At 36.1% G+C, this 24605-nt stretch overlaps 1 protein-coding gene across 1 annotated transcript; it reads left to right on the top strand.

The window, feature by feature from the left end:
- The first annotated feature begins 15461 nt into the window (after positions 1 to 15461).
- Positions 15462 to 19232, top strand: LOC100889189 (protein PET100 homolog, mitochondrial-like). Its single transcript, XM_003730390.3, has 4 exons — positions 15462 to 15576; positions 16669 to 16755; positions 17212 to 17244; positions 18127 to 19232. The coding sequence occupies exons 1-4, from the start codon at positions 15547 to 15549 to the stop codon at positions 18244 to 18246; spliced, it is 270 nt and encodes an 89-aa protein (XP_003730438.1). The 5' UTR covers positions 15462 to 15546; the 3' UTR covers positions 18247 to 19232.
- Positions 19233 to 24605: the final 5373 nt, after the last annotated feature.

Here is a 24605-nt window from a genome sequence, read left to right as displayed (position 1 = left end):
GGATTGAAAGCCAAGTGAATGAACCATCTACACCACGACACCTTCATAACCAGTGGCGTAAGGGGCAAACAAACACCGACTTTTCCGTTTGGGGGCGACCGAACCCCCTGCCCCCCACCCCCACACACACACACTTCAGGCCCCTATGGTTGTGACAGCTACTCTACCTGTCCTCATTTAAGGTATGAGTAAATATTTTCGCAAATTATGGTTTAAAAAAATTGTGATTTGCAAAGATGATGAGACTTATATTTCTTGCTGGGCCGCGGTCCCCAATCCTGGAGATTAAACAAAATATATAAATATCCGATTGAGGTAAATGGGATTAGTCAAAGTTGCTTTCTGAAATCTTAGGTCTCCAATTCCTGGAAGTTGTATCACAATAATGGCGCTTGAAGAAAAATGTGTTGATGATTGGCTCATCAAAGTTAAACCCAGTTGTTGAGGAAGTCTTTTGAAATCATTCGACCAGCACTCCTCCCGGCTCCCCCTCCTCCCCCGTACTGTGCGAATGCCCGTTTGGTGACGAGGAGGAGGATGATGATGTTAATGATGATGCTGACTAGGATTATGAAGATCATCATGATGATTATCATGCTGATGAATGTCCACGGCGCTGCCCGCATATAGTTGGAATAATTTTGTTTTCCTCTTTCGTGAAATGTTTATGACAACTGACAATTACTTAGTTTTAATATAGATAAACCTATAATTATATCAGGTTATACATCTTTTTGTTTTAATGTATAGATCAATCTCTATGATTCTTTAACTTGATCAAGAAGATATGAACTATATTAATCAAGATTCAAAAATAAATTATATAGTAACAATCATGGCATGAAAAGAAGTTAGACATTTTATTCCAACTTTATCGGTGATGATGATGAAAACAAAATATTCACAACGACGGTGATATGATATGAATGAATAATTAAACGAACAAACGAATGAACGAACGCACGAAATGAACGAATGATGAACACAATTATTGAGTGGACGAAGGAATGAAGAAATGAATGCATGGATATTATGATGATGATGATGAGATGATGATGATGATGATGATGATTATGATGATGATGATGACTTGCCCGTTCACACAACGCTGCAGCCTACGTGCAGATCATAAATTTTAAGTCGCCCTCTATAGATAAAAAATGATGAATACTGCCAATTTTAAAGTTCAAAGGTGCTTATATACGCTGCGCGCGCTCTCTGTGGAAAAACCCACTTCTATTTATAGGATGCACAAACTGCATTGTATTCACAGAAGATCTACTCAAGTGTGATTCACTATTATAACCTTATTTGTATTCAGGTACACATTTCAACAGAGGATTAATACTTTTGATCAAAGTTAGGTGCACCTCTTTCGACAAATATTTTTAATCAACGTGAGAAAAAATTGCTACAGATCTGCATGCAGTTTGGACGTATAGACTCAGGATGTTGGTAGATCTACTACGTCACAGCTTATAGTTTGAGCTTGCATGAACTCACTGTAGGCTAATAACTTCTAGTACACATTAGCTGATCATATTTTAAAGTTTAATCGGACATTAATTATTGGATAAACGATAGAACGAGCTCGTGTTTGTAATTAGCCAAAAATACGACATTTGTACCAATTAAATGGCTGCGAAGATGGAGGAAGAGAAAGCTCCAAGCTCTTCACACTCACATAACCTGACGTGTCCACTATGTCTTGGTATCTTCGACGAGGCAACCATCCTGACTTCATGCGGACACACCTTCTGTCGGAAATGTCTCAAGAACTATGACCTGTCCCATCAGGAACTTGATCACATGATATGTCCTCTCTGCAGGGAGGTCACCAAGTTGTCTGCGAACCGTGTCGATGATTTCCGCACCAATGTGACTGTCAACGGACTCGTAGAAAATTACCACGCCACGTGTGGAGGATTGAATGTTGCCCTGGAGGTGCGTCCAAAATGCACTGCTTGCACGTTCCATCAAGATGCTGTCTCATTCTGCAGAACATGTAATAATTACATGTGTGATAAGTGTTTGGATTGCCATCAACATCTTAAAGTCGTCTTTGAAGGACATGAGATTGTATCCATGGAGGATATCATCAAGGGGAAGGTCAGCATTGGTCACCTATATGAGAAGTGCTACGTTCACAAACAAGAGAACAAAGATATGTTTTGTGAGGATTGTAAGGTCCACGTCTGTCACAAGTGCGTGATAGTCAGTCATAAAAATCACAACATCAAGAATCAGGCTGACTTCGAGCAAGAGTTACGGCTAAAGGTAAGTGTGGTTTCATTTGACATTTAAAAAAAAAAAACTCGCGTTTGACAATAATTGGTCTGAAAAGTAATACAGTCAAACCGGCTTTAGTGACCACCTGTCTACAAAGACCACTGGTTGTGTTTCCCTTGGGCGGTCGATATAGACAGGTTTGACTGTAGTATCATACAGTATATTCTTCTTAGTATCATTATATTACTTTTTATTGTTAAAACCAATATTTTAATCAATATTTTCATCATGAATATTATCATTATGATTATCATTATACTATTATTATTTGGCCTATCTCCATTCTGCTTATTTCATAGAAATGAACTTATAACAAGAGTTGTATTCCCTTTTAAGGAAACGGACAATACAATGTTTTCAATTCCGCGGTCCTCATATAATTATGTGTGTGTGTGTGTGTGGCGAGGTGGGGTCGTGGTTCTTACTTTTGTGAAACACCAGACGCGCGCAAATGCCGGTGTTTGATTTTCAAACAAGCTCCGTGTGATTGGCATACATCTCATTCTAAAAAAAAAATGTTCTTCTCACTTTTCTATTATTAATTTTGGTTTAGGTGAATGACCTTGTCCAGCGTTGTGCAAATAAGAAATCAGAACTGGAGAAGAACATTCAGAATGTGGAGGAACAACGAAATGAAGTATACGCTACCGTGCAGAAACTACTGGACGATGTCAATCAAGCCTACAGCATCAAAGCGAAAGAGCTTGAAAAAAATCTTCGAAATCTCATCGAGCAGATCAATGCAGTGAAGCGGAGTTTCGAGGACGATCTCAACGTCTTGAAATCCAACGATCGACAAAGGATCAAGAGTATTTGCAGTTCAATAACACTGGTAGCTAATGACAGACTGGGTCGTTTTGAGACAGACAGTGTGTCTGCTCATTCCTTGCTCTGTGAGGAGCTGGATGCCATACTGAAGAAGGCTACTGATCGCACTTCTGCGGCAGCCATTACGAAGAAAGCACAGGAGAAGAGGTTTAAGCCTGCAGATGTTACTTGTCTTGAACTCGGACGCATCTCAGAATCAGCTACTGATCACACTTCTACTGCAGCCATTAGCAAGAAAGCACAGGAGAAGAAGATCAAGCCTGCAGATAATAATCGTATCGAACTCGGGGGCAACTCAGAATCAGCTACTGACAACACTTCTGCTTCAGCCATTAGGAAGACAGCACAAGAGAAGAGGTTCAAGCCTGCAGATGTTACTTGTCTTGAACTCGGGAGTATCTCAGAATCAGATCCCAAGTTGCAATTAATGGAGTCTGTAAATCTTCGGGGACGGATGTCTGGTATGACCCCGTACTCTAAGGACAGTGTAGCTATCGGATATAAGGATGCATGTGGTATAGATATCATCGATTCAACTGGTTATCAGGAGCTGTATGCAAGCATAACAAGTAACATGAAATGCGTTGATCTTGTATTTCAACAAGACGGGTCGGTATTCATATCGACTGGTAACAACAAAGCACACATATATGCTCCTAATGGATCCAGGAAATCAAGCATACACGTAAAAGGCAACGAACTTAATCTCAAACTAAACAGAAGTCCATCAGATGAAATCCTCATCGCTAACGGTGGAAACCAAGTCTATATCTTAGACCCGACGGGATCCACTCTCAAACACACTGTTCCAACAAAACACAAGACAAGCCAGGTATCTGGCACCAGGTCGGGTTTGATCGTCACGAGTTCATGTAATTACTTCAATATTAACCCGAGCGTGGTGACGGTCTATGACAGGGATGGGAATGCTGGTAAGTCTCTACAAGCTCCAAGACATGTCGACCTGTATGCTACCGTGGATGAGCAGGACAGAGTGTATGTAGCGAGTGCCTTTTATGATGGGACTAATTATGACGCGGTGATCAGGCTCTACGACCTTGATGGTCTGAACCTCAAGGAGAGAGTTGAGTTCAAGACACTTAATCTGTCGACTGGTTATAAATGGTGTTACTTGGTTGCCCTCTCACCAGACGTGCTCGCGTTTGCTGGTGACAAGATATTGCATTTTATCAAAGTATCACTGTAATCCATCTCACACTCTATATTACTATTATTTGTAGTGTGTATATATACCTCTCTGCTCCAGCTCTTCCTTAATACGGGCCTATATTTCATATTCTATTGTTTATTATGTGATAACTATTCAAATCGAATGAGAAGATGCCCATTCTCTTGATAGATTTTAATTGCCGGTATACAGTTGACATTATCCAATATAATAATAACGCCCCTCTATCAAAATAGTATGTAAATACTGTACGTAATATGCATCTACTTCATGCTTTGTGTAATCGTTTCTCTTAGATATTTACCAAAAAGGGGTGATATAATATAATGTATTATTTAAAATTGGTAAGCTATTAATTAACTTCATATTAGTTCTATTTCCGTTTTGTGGTTTTTCTCAAAGTATTTTTTGTTAATGTATGTGCTTATACATGTATTTCCTGACTTTTATTGCGATTATTGTAAATAGGCTTTTCAGCTTTCACGGGTCAGCATGTCAAGTTATTGGTATTATTATTTTGTTTTCATTTTACAATATCATTTTAATCTTCGCATGGATGTTACATTGAACTTGCCTAATACATCAAATCTTTTTTTGTTATTGGACCATGGTGTGACTAGTGCTCTGGGAACTGATAGTAACTATGACAGATTAGTTTCTTTGGTGTAGAGAAGAGCAATGTTCACGTATAAAAAAAATAGACCTAGTTTACCAGTCGGAAGTTCTATTTCTTGACCAAACGTCCTAATATAAGGAATGTAAAAATATTATGACATCATTGTAAACGTTTAATGCAATTCTGTTATAGTTAGTGATTTCACTTTGAATATTTCATGTAAATATTTTGTTGTATGCAAACGGTATTGTTGATTGACACTGAACGAGTCCTTTGATGTTTGATAGAAAAAGACAAAGCGGAAAGAGAGAAATGGACGGAGATAGGAATAATAATAATAATAATAATAATAATAATATTAAATTTTGATATAGCGCTTAATACAAATGTCTCTAAGCGCTTTATAAATATACTATTACCCGGTCATTGGATTCAGTGGAGAAAGAGGGGGATGTAGTTGTAGTGTAGTTGCCGTCTTTTACTCTTCCAAATATACCGTAGTAACGAAAGCAAATAAAATGTCTCGCTCTATTATTCAGGATGCTAATAAAGAGGATCTCCAACATAATACTACTGAAAGCCTGAATAAGTCACCATCTATATAGAACCAATCCCGACCTTAGATTCCTTTTTTCTTCAGTTGTGGTTGTGTCTGAACTCTAGATAATGTACCTACAACATCTTCTTGATAGAGTTTGGTGCATGGGTGACCCAATGTGATCGAATTGATTTTCCTTTACGGGGCCCAAACCTGAGGACAATGTTCAGGTTGAATTTTTTTTCTTAGATGGCATGGATGGTCTTAGTAACTTTGTTCAGCCAATTCTTATGGGAAAATGGGACGACTATTTCGGGACAGACTTCTGGCCCCAGTACTGTTCTGTACAACGTTTAGTTAAGTACCTTTAAAAGGAAATCCAATCTTTATATTAAAAAAACTCTAGAGAATAGGATAACAATCAGAAAAGTAGACTGGGTAAAGTTTAAATGAAATCGTACAAAAATGAAAAACCTGGGAATTTTGAAAGTTGTAATCTCTCTATATGGGCTTTTCAAATTGGCTGAATCGGTAATGTCCCTGTGATGTAGTGGCGGACAACTTTCCGGTTTGTTCCAACACACAATTTGACTAAAATTTCTTTTTCTTCTTCAATTGATCTTGACTCAGGACGGTATATTCTCTTCAGAGGACCTATTAGAATATGCCATCCATGATATATATTTGAGTAGTGCCCCAAGGGAGAAGGCGCTCAGACAAAAAACAGAAATATAATGATATTCTTTTTACACGACAGACAGGAGATTTGTCAGGCACTACGCCACAATAATTCACTAACCAATCTGTCACTTTGAGATATATAGACTAAGTGATCTCACATTTAAAACATTCGATTAAAAAAAAAAAACTTTCACCATTCTTGGATTGTCCTTTACCGTATTTTGAATTTTTCTCTTTGTTCACTTTTTTCATAACTTAGAAAATAATTATAAGTATGTATACGCTGTAAATGTAGCCTATATATTACATTAGCATGTTTATTTTTCTTTGTATACTGACACAGTATTGTTTACATATACTGGTATATTTGTGGAAGTTCTAGATTATAGTTTACTTGTCTTTAATATGTGATATTGACATCTGTAAAATAAGTATCATGTTATTACTGTAAGCCTATATATCAAAAAATTATAGTCACAAGAATAGCAGATTTTCTGAGTATAACAAAACTACTGATTATATTTGTTTAGTCGTTATTGAGGTGATGAAAGAAATCTCTAAATGGAGTGCCCCCCCCCCCCCCCCATCCCCCTATTGGAAAAGCCTTAATACGCGCCTGGATAAATGGTTTCCTGTGCTATAATTATCTCAATACATTAAAAACAAATTTTAAGCATCATAAACAAGTTCGTATTTTGAAAATCTACCCTCGAAAACCCTTAAATGGCCTACGCACACAGTAAAGGAACGTACATGTACTATATAGGGTACTTTCCTGAGAGATAATAGCAGCGGCCCTACACGATTCCTAAGGTTGGGGGGGGCTCTCGCTGGTAATCAAGTTTCAAGTTTCAAGTTTATTTATCTTTCTTTCGTAACACACATTATAAAAATGACATGAATATAAAGGAGTGAACAGAATATGGCGTTACAATAGAAAGATGAGGTGACCTTGGTTGAAAGCAAGGCTTGTGGATTTAAGGTCCCTCATGAGTAGTTTAAGAGTATGTCCTAAAAGAACAAACTCGTCAACAACAACAACAACAAAATTGCGTACATTTAAATGCTTACAAAACTAAACTAACTAAACAACTGAGAAAATATTAAACATAAATAAGTACAATAAAATCTACTGACTACTAAATGATGGCTATAAACAACAGGAACAGGAATATACTACGAGCAACAGGACTGAAACACAGACAAAAACTAAACAAGACAGACAGATGAATAGATGTGAGAAACGGGAGTAGAATATTGCTGACCTATATAGCAAATAGTTTTCTTAAATATTGATCACAACTATAAATCTAGACGATATCGACTCAAATACAGTAACTTCAGTTTGCGCTTAAATACATAAATACTGACCGATTGCGCTATTCTTGGTTCAAGGGAATTCCAAAACCTAGGTCCAGTGGACCCCAAAGTAGTAAGGGCAAATTGCGTTCTAACAAGAGGTAAGTGATATGCTTGCGCCTGTCGTGTGGAATAACTATGAACTTGGTTATTTTTCTTAAATATTCCAGCCAAGGCTACTGGCAGTAGACCTGCATTCAATTCATACATTAGAGCTCCTAGTTGTACATGATAAATATCTTCAACTTTCAAAACACCACTATTAAAAAAAGAACATCTGTATGCGCAAGATAGTGAGTATTACAAACAATTCGTATTACTCTTTTCTGTACCAGTAGTAATTTATCCATTTGAGATTTGAATGAGTTGCCCCAAGCTAGCACACCATAGTGCAAATATGGCAAAATCAAAGTTGCGTATCTTGCGTAATCTTGGATCTATTGCGTGTGATGTACATGTATGTATGCCTAGGGCTACAGTGTGGATTTTTTTGTTAATACAACAATAATAAAAGAGAACGCTCCATCTGTTGGTTATTGAATTTTCAGTAGAATTAAATTGCCACCTTACTGTCTGTTTACGATAGCACAATGAAAAGGCTTCTACTCGCAAGAGACACATGCCAACGTCAATAATTTGACGAGGAAATTCATTGATCAGGATTTGTTTTTCCCCTGAACAATAGGGTACACCACTTTCCCACGCCACAGAAGTGTCAAGTTTGTTTATACTGATGCATATTTTTCCATTATAAAGTTTCTATCCAACCTACTCTAAGAGAGTGTATTAATGCTGAATAAAACAATTAAAATACAAATCCTTGATATTAACTTTTTTACTACGTCCGCGGTTTCATAAAATAAGATGGTTCTGAATTTTGCAGGAATTTAAGGTTGAAAGATTATTTTGAAAGTAAGTAAGAAAATCGAAGACAAAAAAGAAATCCAACGCCAAGGAAATACATTGATTTCCTAAATACTTTTAGTTGCTGTCATCCCTTTTCGGAATTGATTGCGAATATGGAAAAAAAAATGACTCCGCCGGGAATCGAACAAGGGTCACTGGCTATTAGAACGCCAATGTCTTGACCACTGGACCAAGGAAACGGGCCAGAATAACAGGAATAAATACATTTACATTCATATTTCAAAATTATTAATCCGAGATATAATTACGGCAACACTTGTACAGTAAAATGAACTCTTAACGAATGAAGAAATCAAATTAACACTTTACCGGCACAATCGTATGAATATCATGATAAAAAGGAGATAATGATCGACATGATTGATATCACATAATATGATCATGATCTAAATATGATATCTTTATGTTATTGCATTCATGTGATATCACCTGACTTAACATTGCACGAAATGATAAAAAAATATTTATTATAAGATACGATATCATGTGACGCAAGAATATAATGTTTTTATGAAAAGATATGATATGAATATGATATAATAATTATTATGATATTATATCATGAAAAGATACGATGTGATATAGTATTGATGTGACAAGGTATGATTATGATAAAAACAATATGTTATTACTATGAGAATATATGATATGGATATATTATGATATGATGATATGATGTAGTATGATTGATAAGATATATAAGATAAGAAATAACGTGATATAGATTGTTAGTCAAGTTAGCTCAATCGGTAACATTTTAGTTTTTACAAATGTAATAAGGTCGAATTCTCGCAGGTTTTTTTAAAATATCAGTTTTATGATATACGGTTATGTTCGTTATTCAATTTTGTGGTATGGTATCAGCTTGGGGGAAAAGAAGAGAGAAAAAAAAGAAAATTTTAAAAGGGGGGAGGGGAGATCTGATGATGTTGATGATGATGAGGATGATGATAATGGTGATGGTAGTTACGATAATGATAATTTACACCCTTTATATGGCGACATATTTCTGATTAAAGAACGTTCAAAGGCACAGACCCCTCCATTGAAGAGAGTATTTTCACACTTGCCGAAATAGATATGTTTTGAGGCATTATTTGACATGTTCTAGATTTTAGTCTCACGAAGACAGAAAGGGATTGGGTCCCACAAAGGCTGAGGAATGGATGAAAAGACAAAGTCCCCATATCATCCCTTCATGCGTGGTGTGGGTACATGGGGAGTGAGCCTAGAATGAGCGCAACCCAGGGCGAAGGCTATTTTTTTTTTTTTAAATAGTCCCTCGCGTTTGCCATACTTCATTGTTATTAATATTTTCATTGGGAGTTGTCTGTGACGGATGGGAAGAATTCAATTTGTATAACCTTCGGGTTTTCGTCACGGAGTGATCGAGATGTAATGTGCAAGCCCTGTATCGAAGGTTTCAACCACCACCATCCCTGATCCCACCCCTAATCTCTCATGAAGAGTACAGTGGGGTTCTTGTTTACCATAAGTTTTCATTATAACGTTTATAGGTTGTGAACTCTTCTACACATTAGGCCTCCATTGGCATCCTATTCCAGGGATGAAGACTTTTCCACCATGACCTGGCCTGTGTCTATAGAACATGACAAGGGAGGGCCTCACTGGCGTACTGATGGGTTTGGTTGGGGGGGGGGGGGGCTTTGGGGCGTACCCCCAAATAAAATTCAAACGTGGTTTATTTGTAATTCGATACCAATGATTTTCGAATTTTGCTGAAATGACATGATTTTCCGGGATATTTTGTTACTGTTTTGTAAATTATACTTTTTTATCTGTTTGCTGGAAAATTTTCTAATTTAGTAGCCTACATGTCAGGAGTCAGGACCAGAGGAACGGCGGGGTTGGGGGGCTCGAGCCACCACTCACTAAAAAAAAGTATGTTTAAGATATTAAAATAGAAAGAAAGTAAGAAAGAAAAATTGTGACCTGCCAGTGCCACAAAATTAATGAGGTATCAAAATATGCCCATCTGACCGCAATTAAATAGCTAAAACCCCTGAGCTTGCGGGGGTTCCACCCTCTCAACCCCATCAGAGGCCCTAAGTCGGTCCCTGGATGCTCATCTTACCATTATTAAATGCCTAAAACCCCTGAGCATCATGGGGCTTAGTCCACGCTAATTAGTGACCTACTTGTGTGACAAATAAGGTATCAAAATATGCTCATCTGACCGTAATTAAATTCCTAAAACTCCTGAGCTTCCAAGGGGTCCGCCCTTGACCCCCCCCCCCCCCCCCCCCCCCCCGCTGGGGTTTTCCCCCTGGACCCCACGCCAATCTACGCTTCACTCGCTTCGCTCGCTACGCTCTACCTGATTGTACTTTGAAAAACGTTCTGCGGGTCCTGCATGTAACAGTGGTGGTGATGCGGATTTGTTAAAAATATTTATATTGTATTCATATGAATACGGAGTAATATGAGCACGTTGGTATTTGTAAGCGAACGAGAGTGATAAAGTAATATAAATATGTCAAGATATAAAGAAAGTGTTTAATATATTATGACAGTCATGAAACACATATAGAGCACCACAAGTTAAAGGTAAAGACCAGTAATGGTCATGCGATTGCATTGTGAAAGAAACGTTGTGGAATCGATCAGAAAAGGTTGATTATCTAGCATCTAGCAACTACAAGGTTCTGGAATCATCAAAATGATAAGAAATTTGGCCCATTCTTTGTAAAGTTACAAGCACTATACACAGAAAGATGTTTATGGGACTACCCTATATCTCTCACAGTCCATGAGAGAAACAAATTTACCAAATATATGAATTAGTAGGCGGTTTCCCGGCAAATTTTTTATCATCATGTATTAGTCAAAACATATTCTTTCACATGATTGGTAATGAGAGCTTCCATTTCATTTTTTGAAATTTGGGCGTTTCCAATACTGGTCTTTAACTTTAATTGTTCTGGATTTCCAAATAAATGGAAGTTCACATTGCAATAATGGTTGTAGCGAACAACTCAGCACAACGGTATTTTATAAGCGAACGAGAGTGATAAAGTAATTCATGAATATAAAATATGTAAAGATATAAAGAAAGTGTTAAATATATTTTGACAGTCTCTTATTGTAATCATGGCTGTAACTAGAGCTGGTTCTTGTTTTACTCCACAGGGATTCAAATTTCATTTCTTGCAATTAGTGCGGGGTACAGCCTCTCTTTCCCCGCAATTTTACAAATTACGAGCTGACCGAATATGCATTTTTTATGTCTTATCTCGCGTATTTTGGGGATAAATGAAACTTTCACAACATGCATATGCTCAATTTTTCGGTCGCTTGTTTCGGTCGCTCGCGAAATTGTGAACCCAGAAAATTAATATTTTAGCAAGTGGATTTAGCCCCCCCCCCCCCCCCCCTTGATGAAATTGTCAAAAATTTTGCTCGCGCATAACTTAAACTCGGGGAATGTTGATATCTCTCTCTCTATCTTTTTCTATTCGTTCTCAAAATAATATTAATTCTGTTTGTTACTTTTCCCTCTCTTACATGCTCTTTCCCTTTCTCTTTCTTATGAATTCTCACTCATCGTCTCGACCATTGACTACTCTTCTCTTCCCCTCTCTCTCTCTCTCTCTCTCTCTCACGCTCTGGAATACCCACCCTCTTTCGAAATCAATATGCTACACATGAAGAAAAATATATAGAACTCGGGTTTAACTGTAGATATACATGGACAGTTTAATCAACTACATTCAAGATTATTTGATGAAACAAAAATAATGATCATACTAATTTCCCGGTTGTTACAGTACATCTGTTTATGGCTTTGAATGAAAATAAATACTGCATTATTTGAATTTTGTATTTAAAAAAAACCCAATAATTAAAAAAAAAAATGAATTAATAAGAAATAAATTTTAAAAGAAACTCTACTCATACTAGATACTTTACATTACTCATAACATATATGTAATATCTCAGTCGCACTGACGAGAGCAACACTATATAATAATTATAGACCGACACTAGACCGCACTAATAAGTCACCGTTTCCTCAAATGTCAAAAAACAGAGCGGGGTGGAATCGGTTTGAGTCTCGTGTAGTACAGGCTCTTCAGAGAATGAAAATGAGTAATTTAGGCATTTAGCACCTATGTTAACTAACAAACAAGCCCTTGTGCTATTCAATTCTTCCGTAACATATTCAAATTGTAACTTATAAATAAATGGAAAGTGCATTTGCAATTTGGCCAATGACCATAAAAAAAAACCGCATAAAAACATTCTAATCACTAGTACAAATGCATTAAACATAATCTATAGTCACAGAGATATAATTGCTCTAACCAGTATCCTGTGCAAATCAAAATGTAGATTCATAAACAGTTGTTTTAGACCGACAATGTAAGTGAATGAATGACTGGCTCACAAAACTGATTAGAAAAAGTATCAGTACTCTGGGACTCTTTTCAGAAGCTGTAAAATTTGCTCCAAACTATGAGTATTTGGCTGCAGGCGCGTACGCAGGGGGCCATCAGTATGCCAGTGTCCACGACATAAAGTGCTGGCCAGCCTGGTGGCCTGGAGATCTACATCAAAATTACACTTTGCCTCTCCACGGAGTCCTAACAATGCTATATACGGTTCCTTTAACTCAATGTTTGGAAAATGATAATTTCGTCCAGTGGTCCCTTAGTCGATTTGTCATCGCACCTTACCACATTCACATGCCCCCCCCCCCCCACCCTCCCCTTCTCTGTCTCTCTCTCTCTCTCTCTCTCTCTCTCTTTATATAATATACCCTTTCATCTTCAAACTATTTTCAGTCAGTCATTAAAAACACTTGCTCTGCTGAGGAAATGTTCTTGTTGCCTTTTCGAACTTAAAACTCTCAAGTTAAAGTTCGTTGTCAAAGTTAAAGTTTTAATCATCTTTCTCTTCTTGAAGGGTGTATAGTTACGGGGAGCGTGGGACAGTGTGAGAAAGGGAAAGCTATAACAGGACGAGTAAAAAGATCGCAGGACCCCACCCTCTCAGTATTCGGTAGCTTTTGTATAATACCATGTAAGATTGGCGTTCTGCTTCAGACAGTCAGTGCCCGGAAAGATGGTTATCTAAAACCTTTAAAAATGTCAAACTTTTTTGAGAATTCACACAATGCATCTTGCAGTCGAACTAAAGAGTTGCCCTTCGTCATTCAAACTGGGGGGGGGGGGGGGGGGGGGGGTGTCCGACACAGATATGAACCCAGGTCCTCGTAATTGCAACAGCTACTTTACCTGTCTTTTCAAAGTAAGGTAGTCACTATATCCACAAGGTTCATTTTCTGCCCTTTCATATTGACATCTCAATCAGGAAAAATAAGCCAGAAATAACAAACTTCTGTTTGGTTAAAGTAATGCTTGCATTTCCATAATTTTATTAAACGAATTCGTTTTTACTGGCTGTCTACCGTAACAACAAAGAAGACAAAAGACTTCCTGCATGACTGACGAATCAGAGTTTGTTGTTTGTTTCTACGGCAGGCAGCCAGTGAAAACGTATTCGTTTGATAAAATTATGGAAATGCAAGCATTAATTTAACCAAACAGAACTTTGTTATTCCTAGCTCATTCTTCCTGATTGAGGTGTCTCATGAAAGGGAAGAATTTTTTCTTTTAAATTCAGATACCGTCCGCCAAATAACTTTTTGTACCCTTTCTTCAAATTGTTTTGAATCACGCATGCGTGAAATATGCATCATAATTATGAGTTGCATCAAATGAAAGAGGATGATCTAAATATAATTGTTATTAAGTTATGATAAAACATCGATAATTCTCGGTTTCGTTTTTCTGGGACGCACTGTATAATACCTGTTTGATGACGAGGATGATAAGGATGATGATGCTGATGATGATGAGGAGGAGGAGGAGGAGGATTAATGTTTCTTTTCCTTGTTCATGAAGTGTTTGTGGCAAAGTGCAATTACTTACAGTCTCGAAAAATATGCCCATATACCGTTTATCTTCTGAAAATGAATAGATCAACCTCTCATTCTTTAGATTGATCAAGAAGGTATGAACTATATTCATCAAGAATAAGTCATATTGCCACAATCAAGTCATGAAAAGTGGTCAGAAAATTTATTCCAACTTTATCGGTGAAGCAATTAAGCCTGAATGAATAATGATGCAAACGATTGAACTTACGAACGAAGGAAAAAGAATGAATTTAAAAATTAAAAAAAAAACACCCCTCAAAACACGAATGAATGAATAAATGAAGGAATGAAAGAATGGATGATGATGATGATGATGATGATGATGATGATGATGAAGAGGAGGAGGAGGAGGCAGTGGTGGATCCAGCCGGCGGGAAGAGGGGGGGCCCAATCCGTGAGAAAATATTAGTTGCGACTCAGCCACCGGTGAATAAGCGAGGGGGGTGGGGGGGGGGGGGGCAGTAGGAGGCACTTTTTGGGGGGTCCAATTTTTCAGGAAATATTTTGCGCCGACTCAGTCAGCCGGTGAATGAGCGAGGGGGGGGGGGGGGGGAGGTGAGGTGAGACCACTATTTTTGTTTTTTTCACCTAATTCGTGGAAAAAAAAAAAATTTTAATTCTTTTTTTTGTTGACCCGTCAGCCCCCCCCCCCCCCCCGTGGATCCGCGCCTGCAGAGGATCCAGACGGCGTCAAGGGGGGGGGGGGGTAGCCAAATCTTAATACAAAATTTAGTGCCGACTCAGCCGGCCGGCGAATAAGCGGGGGGGGGGGGAGTTTTGTTTTTTGTTTTATAAAGGTTAACTTTACGTTATTATCCTATTTTTTTTATCGTTTTGGGGGCTAGGGGGGGGGGGGTGGGCAGGGCCGGAATAATCGCTACGTGGATCCGCCCCTGGGAGGAGAGGCCGGAGGCCGAGGAGGAGGATGCGTGCCTTGCGCGTTCACACAACGCTGCACAGCCCACGTGCGAGTGCAGACCAAAGACTTTTAAATATAATTAGTGCAGACCTACCGTTCATGAGAATTACATCATTGAACGCGCGGTGTGTGAACATGACAAGTTTCGCAATCAACACTGCACTTTCCGTCTTCGCTTCCTTTTCCAATTTTTTCTGACGTTTTCTGGCTGATGTGATATTTCAGTACATTGTACAAGATGGGTACGTGGAAGCTGGAAGTGGTTAAGGTATGTCAGTGCTATATTGTTATTTTCCGTTAATAGATTACCCCGTAATTAACTATTTAGAAGTATAAAATGCCCCAATTTGTTATTGTGGTCCCACGTGCTAATATTCACGTTATATCACCATAATTATATTTCTTTGCAAACTTTTGAGCGTGTATCATGTATCACAGCTTATTAATTTAGTCATGAGTAGTAATTTTTAGCGCTTTGGAAGAAAAATATAATAATCTCTCTTTATTTTGATAGTGATGCATGCAATCAATTAACTTTTATTGGCAGTGACTAATGACTTTAGTTTACACTTCAACTTCAAATAGGCCTAGACCCTAATCAAAGTTTCTTGACCATGTTTTTGTAGATGAACGTGATGAATATGAAAATGGATTTATAAAATGTTTGATTACGTTCATCTTTATACTTTAATAGAGCTACGACCCGTAAAAGAAATGTCCAGAAGGAGAAACTTACTACCAGCATTCTTGCATGAAATAGTCTATGTGAAATAAATTTTCCCTGTTCTTTTAGTGTAACAGTGAAAGAAAATTGAGATATTTTGTCTTTGATGGCCCAAATTTACAAAGGAGGTTTGTCGACAAACCAAGGTTTATGTGCGTCATATGACACGTTTCGATGCGTTTCAAAGGAGGTTTGTCGACAATTCTAGGTTTAAGTGCGTCATATGAGGCGTTTCGATGCGTTTCAGACCAAGGTTCAGACAAACCTTGGTCTGAAACGCATCAAAACGCATCATATGACGCACATAAACCTAGGTTAGTCGACAAACCTCCTTTGTGAATTCGGGCCTGTGTGTCTGGCCTCTTTGGAATCAAGTTTGATGTTATGAATAACATATTTTTCCTCCCCGACAACTATGAAGATGGAAATGTATTTAATTGTCTGTACATAATCATAGAGAACCTTGCTAATAGCATTACCAGTAGGTATATAAGTTATAACAACTTAACAAAGCATTAACTTTCTTAATCTTTCTTATTTTTTATCTCATTTTTTGCCCATTTGTTTTATAAGTGAAACTAACTTATTTCCAGTATGGATATAAACATATACTAAATATTTTTTCTTCTTTTTCAGATGTCTATCTATGTGATGTTCCCTGTGACCATGTTTTATTACTTCAATCAGACAGATCTCTTTGAAACCTATGTCTCAAAAAAAGTTGTGAGTATCCATGAATAGTGACAAACATAAATTTGTCATGCATCTGTAAAATATTGATTGTACAGTAAGATAATTTATGAAAGTCTGAATAGTAATGGCATACAGGAAATCAGTTAGCTAAAAGTCAATGAATTTTTCGTAACTTGTAGAATAAATTATCATTCTCTTTTGTTTGTTTGATGTTTTTTTTATTTTTTAAATAGATCCTAAATGATAATTAACGCTTTGTAAAGAGACTGTACATTTTGGTTCAAAACTTTTAATTATCATTGTACCGGTATGTCACATCCATCTTGAATCAGAGAGCTGATGGCATAATATATTTCCAACATTTATGCACAGAAAAAAAAAAGATATGTGATGTACATGTATTGCAATATAACGTACATGTGCATAATATTTGACAAAGTTTTTTAAATCATACTGTAAATGCTTTTTTATATTTCATGTTTACAGAAAGAGATGTACCCTCCCGAGAGCAAGATGCATGTAAGCCAAACATAAATAGTTTTACAAAATGGCGTAGAGTCGACATCTGGAGCAATTTTACATCCTTTGACAATAGACAATGGGCAATGCATATCTCTGAATAGAAGAGAGAGAGAGAGAGAGAGAGAGAGGGGGGGGGGGGGGGTATGGAAGGATGGAAGGAAAAAAAGAAAGAAAGAGAGAAAGACCCCCCCCCCCCCCCCCCAAAATGGGGATGGGAGTGATCTTTGCTCTTAATCTTATACCTATAATTGAAATTCTGTTTCATGTGTTTGTGGTGTATGGGGCTACGTTTTCCATATTTTATTTATTTCTAATCTTTTGTCAGGGTAGCCCATTCACCAATAAGTAGTGGTCTTCGATGAGGCCCTGAATAAACATGATTTACATCAAAAAGCATATCAATACATACTTTACTTGTAAATGTAAATCCCAAGTATGACTTCTAAGAGGTCATGCTTATTTCAAGTGGGTCAAATACTTGTGCAGACAGAATTCAGTGACAGAAAACTACTGCTTACATTTTTAATTTTCATAATTTGTTGGCACTTGATGAATTCATTGTCTTCTTTCTGTTTCATATATTTAAATTCTTTATTTTCTTTAGAAATATACTTTTCCCCTGGTTTATGAATCAAACAAATCGTTCTTTTAAAAACTATTTTTTTGTGTGGAAATTATAATGTTCATTCTGCATTAACACATTTCATTATCACAAAATGATTTTTTTTTCAACCTGTTGGATAAGAAGCCCGAAATAACATAAGTAGATTAGAAATACATATTACCGGAAAATAAAACCATCTTCAACATGTTAAGTAAAAGCACTTTAAATATATTTATTTCTCATTATTTGTGTGTTGTTTATTATTGACTCCACAGAGGCAAGAGTTAGAGAGCCTTCGGCAAAGAATGCGGATAAAATATGAGGAGAAGCTGAAACATTTAGAGACTGAAGAAAGGGAGCTGATTGCTAGTGCTAAGAAGTCTGCATCAAGATAGTCCAATGCTGTGCCTTTTGTGATGGACTTGTTTTATTATTAAATTGTGCTGGAGCATGTCATATTGAGTGGACTCTCAGCAATCGATGATCAGGCCAAATTAAATTGTATCTTTGAAGTGATCAGCCATTTTAATGGTGACACGATCCCAGCAGTAAGAGTCAGCTACGTTATACCGTCTTCCTGAAGCTAGCTGAAGATTTTTGGAAAATGAACTCGGACAATTTTCTATGAAATGTTGACCATGCATGGTTATTTATTGTTGATTATTGTTTTATTTTAGAGAAGTATCTGAAATGATTATGATGGTCATGCAGTACATTTGCCTCTCAAAGCTGGGCCTTTACTAATCTCAAATGAAAATACAGTCGTATCAGTCATGACTAACCACAGTATTTAGATTCTTAACCATATGAGGTTAAGATTGAGGGGTACAATATGTTTGGCATTTAATTGGCAATATCTAAAATGCAGTAGGTATATTGTGATATTACTAGTAGTTGAAAAACACTACATGTTGGGAGATGTTGTGATGCGAGACCACACATTGTCTATCTGTTGAGCACATCTTACCAGACATCATGAAACCATTAAAGGGGTGATCGAGATTGGTGATTGAATGTCATGTTAAAATGCATCACCGAACTTTGATTCAAGATGTAGTGCAATGTAAATGCCACTTTTGGGTATTTGGAGGCTTTGGTTCAGTACCACTGTTCTGTCTTTGAAGAACACATGCTGCTTCCTTTGCCAGCAGCATGTAAAGTGGATACTAGGAGGAAGTGACATGTATTCATGTACTAGTCTAACATGCAAAGTAAGTTGCTCTGTTAGAAGTAATATTTTGTGAGACTTTTTCCTACTTTTGTGCATTTCATTCATAATGAAATGTACATGTATGTAAATTGATATTTGTTTTAACGATTATTATTCATTGTAAATTGAAATTTTGGTTACCTTATAAATAACCAACTTGAAATAACCCTACGGATTAAAATTTGTCTTTGTGTTTAGGATTTGCTTAAACCTTTTTATTCTACATTTTTTATTTTTTATTGAAAGAGAAATCCAAATCCAACCTCTGCACAATCATGTTAAGGTTAGGAAAAGTTATTTTGAAAAATAGGATATTTACAAATGTTAGAACATTATATTTATAAATGTAAGTGTATGTTAATATTAAGTTTGAAATTTTGTTGGCCACTTAGGACATATTGTACATGTCAAGTTTAATAGGCATTCTCCCCAGAAAAAAACATCCTGGTAAGCAAAAAAACTAAAACAATAGTATTTCAGTCACTTTGTGTGTAGGAACAAATGGGGGGAGGGGGATATCTGACTTGATATCAATTGCCATTTGAAATTATCATAGAAATGGTGAAATCACATTTGCAAAATTGATCATTTTCATTGATATTGTCTATTTTTATGTTTGTCATATGCTTCATGGCAAAAGTACCAGATGCCATGTTTCACAAAGATCCTATGTTGAACTTATCTGTAAATTGGACTTAACAATTATGGGAAGCCATTAGCATTCTTGAAAATAGTTTGTGAAAGTTATTTTTTAAAAGGCATAAAATGTTGATTCAAATTATTCATATTTTCTTTAATCATGGGGGATTTCATGTTCTTGATGTGAAATTTATGAAAAGTCTAAAATACTAAAATTGTTGCTTTTGAATATATTTCATTATAAGGCTACAAATGGCTCTCCATACTTTTTAAGTCCAACTTAGAGTCAAGTTCGACTTAGAATCTTTGTGAAACACCCCCCTGGAGTGTTAGGCTAGTTTTGTTATTAATACTAATAATAATTCCATTTTTATATAGCGCTTTATCCTAAATCTATGATGTCTATAAGCACTTTACAGATATACCATTACCCCAGTCATTGGCCAAAATATTCTGCACACATGGGCTTCTCTTTGACATCGTAAATCTTGTACAGATTTTTGCTCTCGTCTTTCTTCACATTAAAAGAACGTTGCAAAAAATAAATAAATAAAACGTAGAATGCAACTACAAGAAAGACAACATTGTTGCTTGCAAATGATATGTATTTATTTAGATACATGTGGATTGCTACGTATTTTCAAATCATAACTATACATACAATATATTCCACTTAAGCTTTACACGATATTGTTCCATACGTATATTAACCAATACAAAGTAAGCATGGCAAAGAAATATAGTAATCATAAATGTGAACGTATGATTTTATAATATTTTTTTTTTGTCATTCATACAAACCATTGTTCAATTTTTTTAATAGATTAACTAATTCCTTAAGACACAGTTCAGACAAATAAAAAATAAATACATTTATATGATAACAATTAACAATACACATTTTGTACAAGTTTAAATAAAATGGCTAAGTTATGTTTATACGTAAGTGAATATTAACCTTGTCTTATACATTTCTGGTAGGTTTGCACCAAAGCTGTGTGGGTTTAGTTTAGTTATCAACACCTTACTATCTCGTTAGTGCAGTTAATAGTCTTATGAACTTTGTTTGCTATCTTGCATCAAAGGTACTCAATCAATACAGAACATGGACATATAATATGAGCATGTTCGTATTCTTCTAATAAACAGCAGTATAAAATGATGCATTATATACAGCCCTCATTTTATAACAGCGTCCAAAAGTATACCCTACTTTATACCCTATTTTAAAGGGGAAGTCCACCCTGAAATTAAGTTAGTTTTAATAGGAGTAGAAAAATGAGAGAAACAAGTCAGTGAAAGTTTTAGCAAATTCCGATTAAAAATAAGGAAGTTAGGATTTTTGAAGTTGTGATCAATCAAACACAAATTGGCAACTCTATGACGTATCATGCGAGCTCAACTTCCATTTGCTCAGTACTAAAAAAATCTAAAATTTTCATTTTCCCTCAAGAAAAATTTCAACCATACATGCACCCTAAATATAATAATTGCAAATATGTTTCTATACTCCCCCTGCAAGGAACGAATATATATTCCGTCATCAATAACGAAGAAAACATGATTTTATGGAATATTATGCACAAAGCAAATGAAGGAGAGCTCGTATGATAAGTCACAGAGTTGCCAATTTGTATTTGATTGATCACAACTTCAATAATTCATAACTTTCTTATTTCATTCAGAATTTGCTCAAACTTTCACTCACCTGATTTTCTTGTTATTCTGCCTCTATCGAAACAAACTTATTTTGGGGGTGGACTTTCCCTTTAAGGACATAATTACCTAATTTTCAAAATAGAAAACAGCACACAAAGAGTTTTGTTGGATAATGAATATTTTCATTTTCCAATTTTCCTCAAATTGTTCTGAAAATTTCCCAAATGTCTTTTGGGAATTTAACACACATATATATTTGATGCTAAATATATTAGTGAGTTAGATTTTGTGTAATATCTTTACAGTGCATAGCACAAGGGTAAAAAAGAAGTTTTTTGAAGCTCTTCACATATGTATAAAGGTGGGAATTTCTTTTTTTCATATACAGACCACTAAAAAGTGAACTGGGCCTTAAATGTAATAAAAGCTCAAACCTGAAATCGCACGTATGGCAAGATAAATTCATGATAATGCATGCATGACTCTGATATGCAAGGTGAAAGAACCAGAGCTCAAAGAAAAAAAGGAAATCAAATGAAATGAGAGAAAAGGGGAGGGGATGTAAGGCAATCTACAGATGATCAGATAGAGGGAATTTCAATGATAACTTTTTCTGCCACATAAATAATATCTGTGTGTCACATTGTACCGATCAAGTGACAGATATACCAAAGGCTTTGATATTTTGGTTTTCAGCGCAAGATCAATCTATACCAGTGTTAAGAGGGTTGTCATGGAGGTAATCAAGACTGTAAATGGGTTATTTTTCAAAGCCACTGTGTTGCACAAAGCAATCATACTGTCAATCAGTGCGTATCGCTTTGCGCAAAATAGAACATATGGCAAACAAGCGACTGTGCGAAGAGGCATAGAGAGCAAACAAAGTGTTAATTGCATTCTTTCATACTGTTGGGTGCGCACAATAGAAACACTGCTATTTACCTTTGAAATGGGTAACTCATTATGGATATTATCCAACGTATGACTTTAAACTTACTACACCTATTTTTAGTAGACTACTGTACCTATAATAGCACCAAGTAACTGCTCTAGAAAACATAAATACCTACTGTTGATGCGTGATGACACAGAGATATCATAATTGAACAACGCAAGAAAGTATGATACAGTATAAAGAATACACACCCATGACATATATTCCATTACTTCTATTCACAATTAATGCTTTGAAATGAAAGTACATGCTCAGAACAGTTCAGATAAAAGTGATGTTGCAACTTGAAACAGGTATGTATGTAGACTTCAAAGAATGATTGCACAAATAAAGAGCACAACTTCCTCTTAATGCTTCTTCATTGTCGAGAACACAGCAAAGAAAAAAAACATTGCCAGAAAACGAAATTGCATGAACATATTAGGGCCCTGTCTTACAAAAGTTGCGATTGATCCTGATTACTAGCAAGTCGAATCGTGCAAACTCTTACCTTTTCAGAATAGAGTTGCGATTGATATCAAGTTGTGAATGATTTGAATCAATTGTAACTGATTATAAGACTAGGCAAGGAGACACACATAGTATAACTCACAGGATGTCTCTTTTGTTTAGACATACCATGTCTCCTCCTTTTACAGTTTAACAACTACAATCTACAGTACACAGAAAGATTTCTATCTTTGCCATGAAAGAATATCCCATTCATGCCTTAGATGTACACATAGTTCTATGATGGTACTGATGTTTTCAAAGAGTTCTAAATCAACAAACCTTAAGTTATGATAAATAAAGAACAAGCGATTGTGTACGAGTTTTGTAAAGTCTTGCTTCTACTATATACCTTGCAATATTACGGTATCTGAGCAAAAGTTTTCCACGTGAAATACTAATATCAACAGACGACTACAAAATGAATTACCTGCTAAAACTTTCAAATCCCCAATACTTTCTTAAGAACATACAGTGAAAGTCATTTGTATAATACAGTGCTCTTATAAGGCTTTCAATTCAACAGCTGTCGATCGTGAAACATTTACACATTCCCCTTTGATCCATTGGATCATCTTCATTTCTTCTGCCAGCAGATAAATGTTATATCTAAGCATCCTTTTCTAAAATATCTTGTTACATATTTATGATACTGATCTGTGATGAAAATGAGAACACAATTAATGATGAATAATAATTAAATAGGAACCAATTACAATGAAGTTATGTGGTCTTTCCTATCTGAAGCTATGATCATAAAGTAATAAATTATCACTAACCTAAAAGTGTTTTCATGCACAAAGTAAGAGAAGGCAGATTGATTAAATCAGACACTACTTAGGAAAAAGGTGAACAGAATTTGTTCTTTGCTTCTGAGTGAAGATAACAAAATTCATTCACATGCACACTCATGTCTCAATGTCTTGATGTTCAGAAAAAAATTCTGTCCTCATCTCTTAAACATTTCAGGCAATGTCTAGTCAAAGAAGACAGAGACAATTGCAACATACAGATTTTCTCTCTCCCCCCCCCCCCCCCCCCCCCCCCCCACCCCCCTTCTTTATATTTGTTGACTTGACCTCCTCATATAACAAAGGCATGCTAATATATGGAAGCCAAGGGAAATATCAATTAGGAATTTCCAAAGAAATATTTAGAATATACCTGTACTTTATACATATATTGAGTGCTACAAGAACATTACAGGTTGAAATGAGTACAGTTGGACAATAAGGAAGCTGCTCTTTTTTGGAAATGGCATTCTAATCAATGCCTTAGGAAGCCTATTTAGGGAAGAATACACTTCAGTAAGGAAAATAAACTTGGTCATTTCTAAGATTCACAAAATAGTTAAGTGGAAAGAACATGGAATATAAATTTTGTGTTTTACATTGTATATATCTGTACTTCTGTTTTGTTGAAATCCACCTGTAGTTCATCGTATGATGCAGAGAGAGGACTGTGAAGTTTGTAATGGCAACGTTATTCAAGAGAAACTTTAAATACAGGAAAAGAACTGTTTAAATACAGAAAATTTCACATTTAAACATTCAAAATAGATTTTGTATTTGTAAGGGTAAGTTATCACAGTGTATTTATAGTGTATGCATTGAAGCATGTATTGCACTGTACATCATCACTGCATAGTTTTCAAGTACACTACCAAAACTGTTGCCAATGTGTTTCAGTACTACTCCACTCCTTGTTTAAAGAGAAGGTTGAGTTCTGGGAAGAGGTGAAAAATAATTTGTGAGCGTTATCATTCTTATTATGCAAGTATGGAAGAACATCAGATAAGACAT

Source organism: Strongylocentrotus purpuratus, unplaced genomic scaffold (genome assembly GCF_000002235.5).
Source record: "Strongylocentrotus purpuratus isolate Spur 01 unplaced genomic scaffold, Spur_5.0 spur5_scaffold_3, whole genome shotgun sequence".
NCBI lineage: Eukaryota > Metazoa > Echinodermata > Echinoidea > Camarodonta > Strongylocentrotidae > Strongylocentrotus > Strongylocentrotus purpuratus.
This window is presented reverse-complemented; position numbering and strand designations above follow the sequence as displayed.

Bases quoted from the DNA above. Each gene is read 5' to 3' on its own strand.
- LOC100889189 (XM_003730390.3), top strand. From the start codon at position 15,547: ATGGGTACGTGGAAGCTGGAAGTGGTTAAG. The intron at 15,577-16,668 runs GTATGTCAGTGC...CTTCTTTTTCAG, and splicing joins GGAAGCTGGAAGTGGTTAAG to ATGTCTATCTATGTGATGTT. The intron at 16,756-17,211 runs GTGAGTATCCAT...TCATGTTTACAG, and splicing joins CCTATGTCTCAAAAAAAGTT to AAAGAGATGTACCCTCCCGA.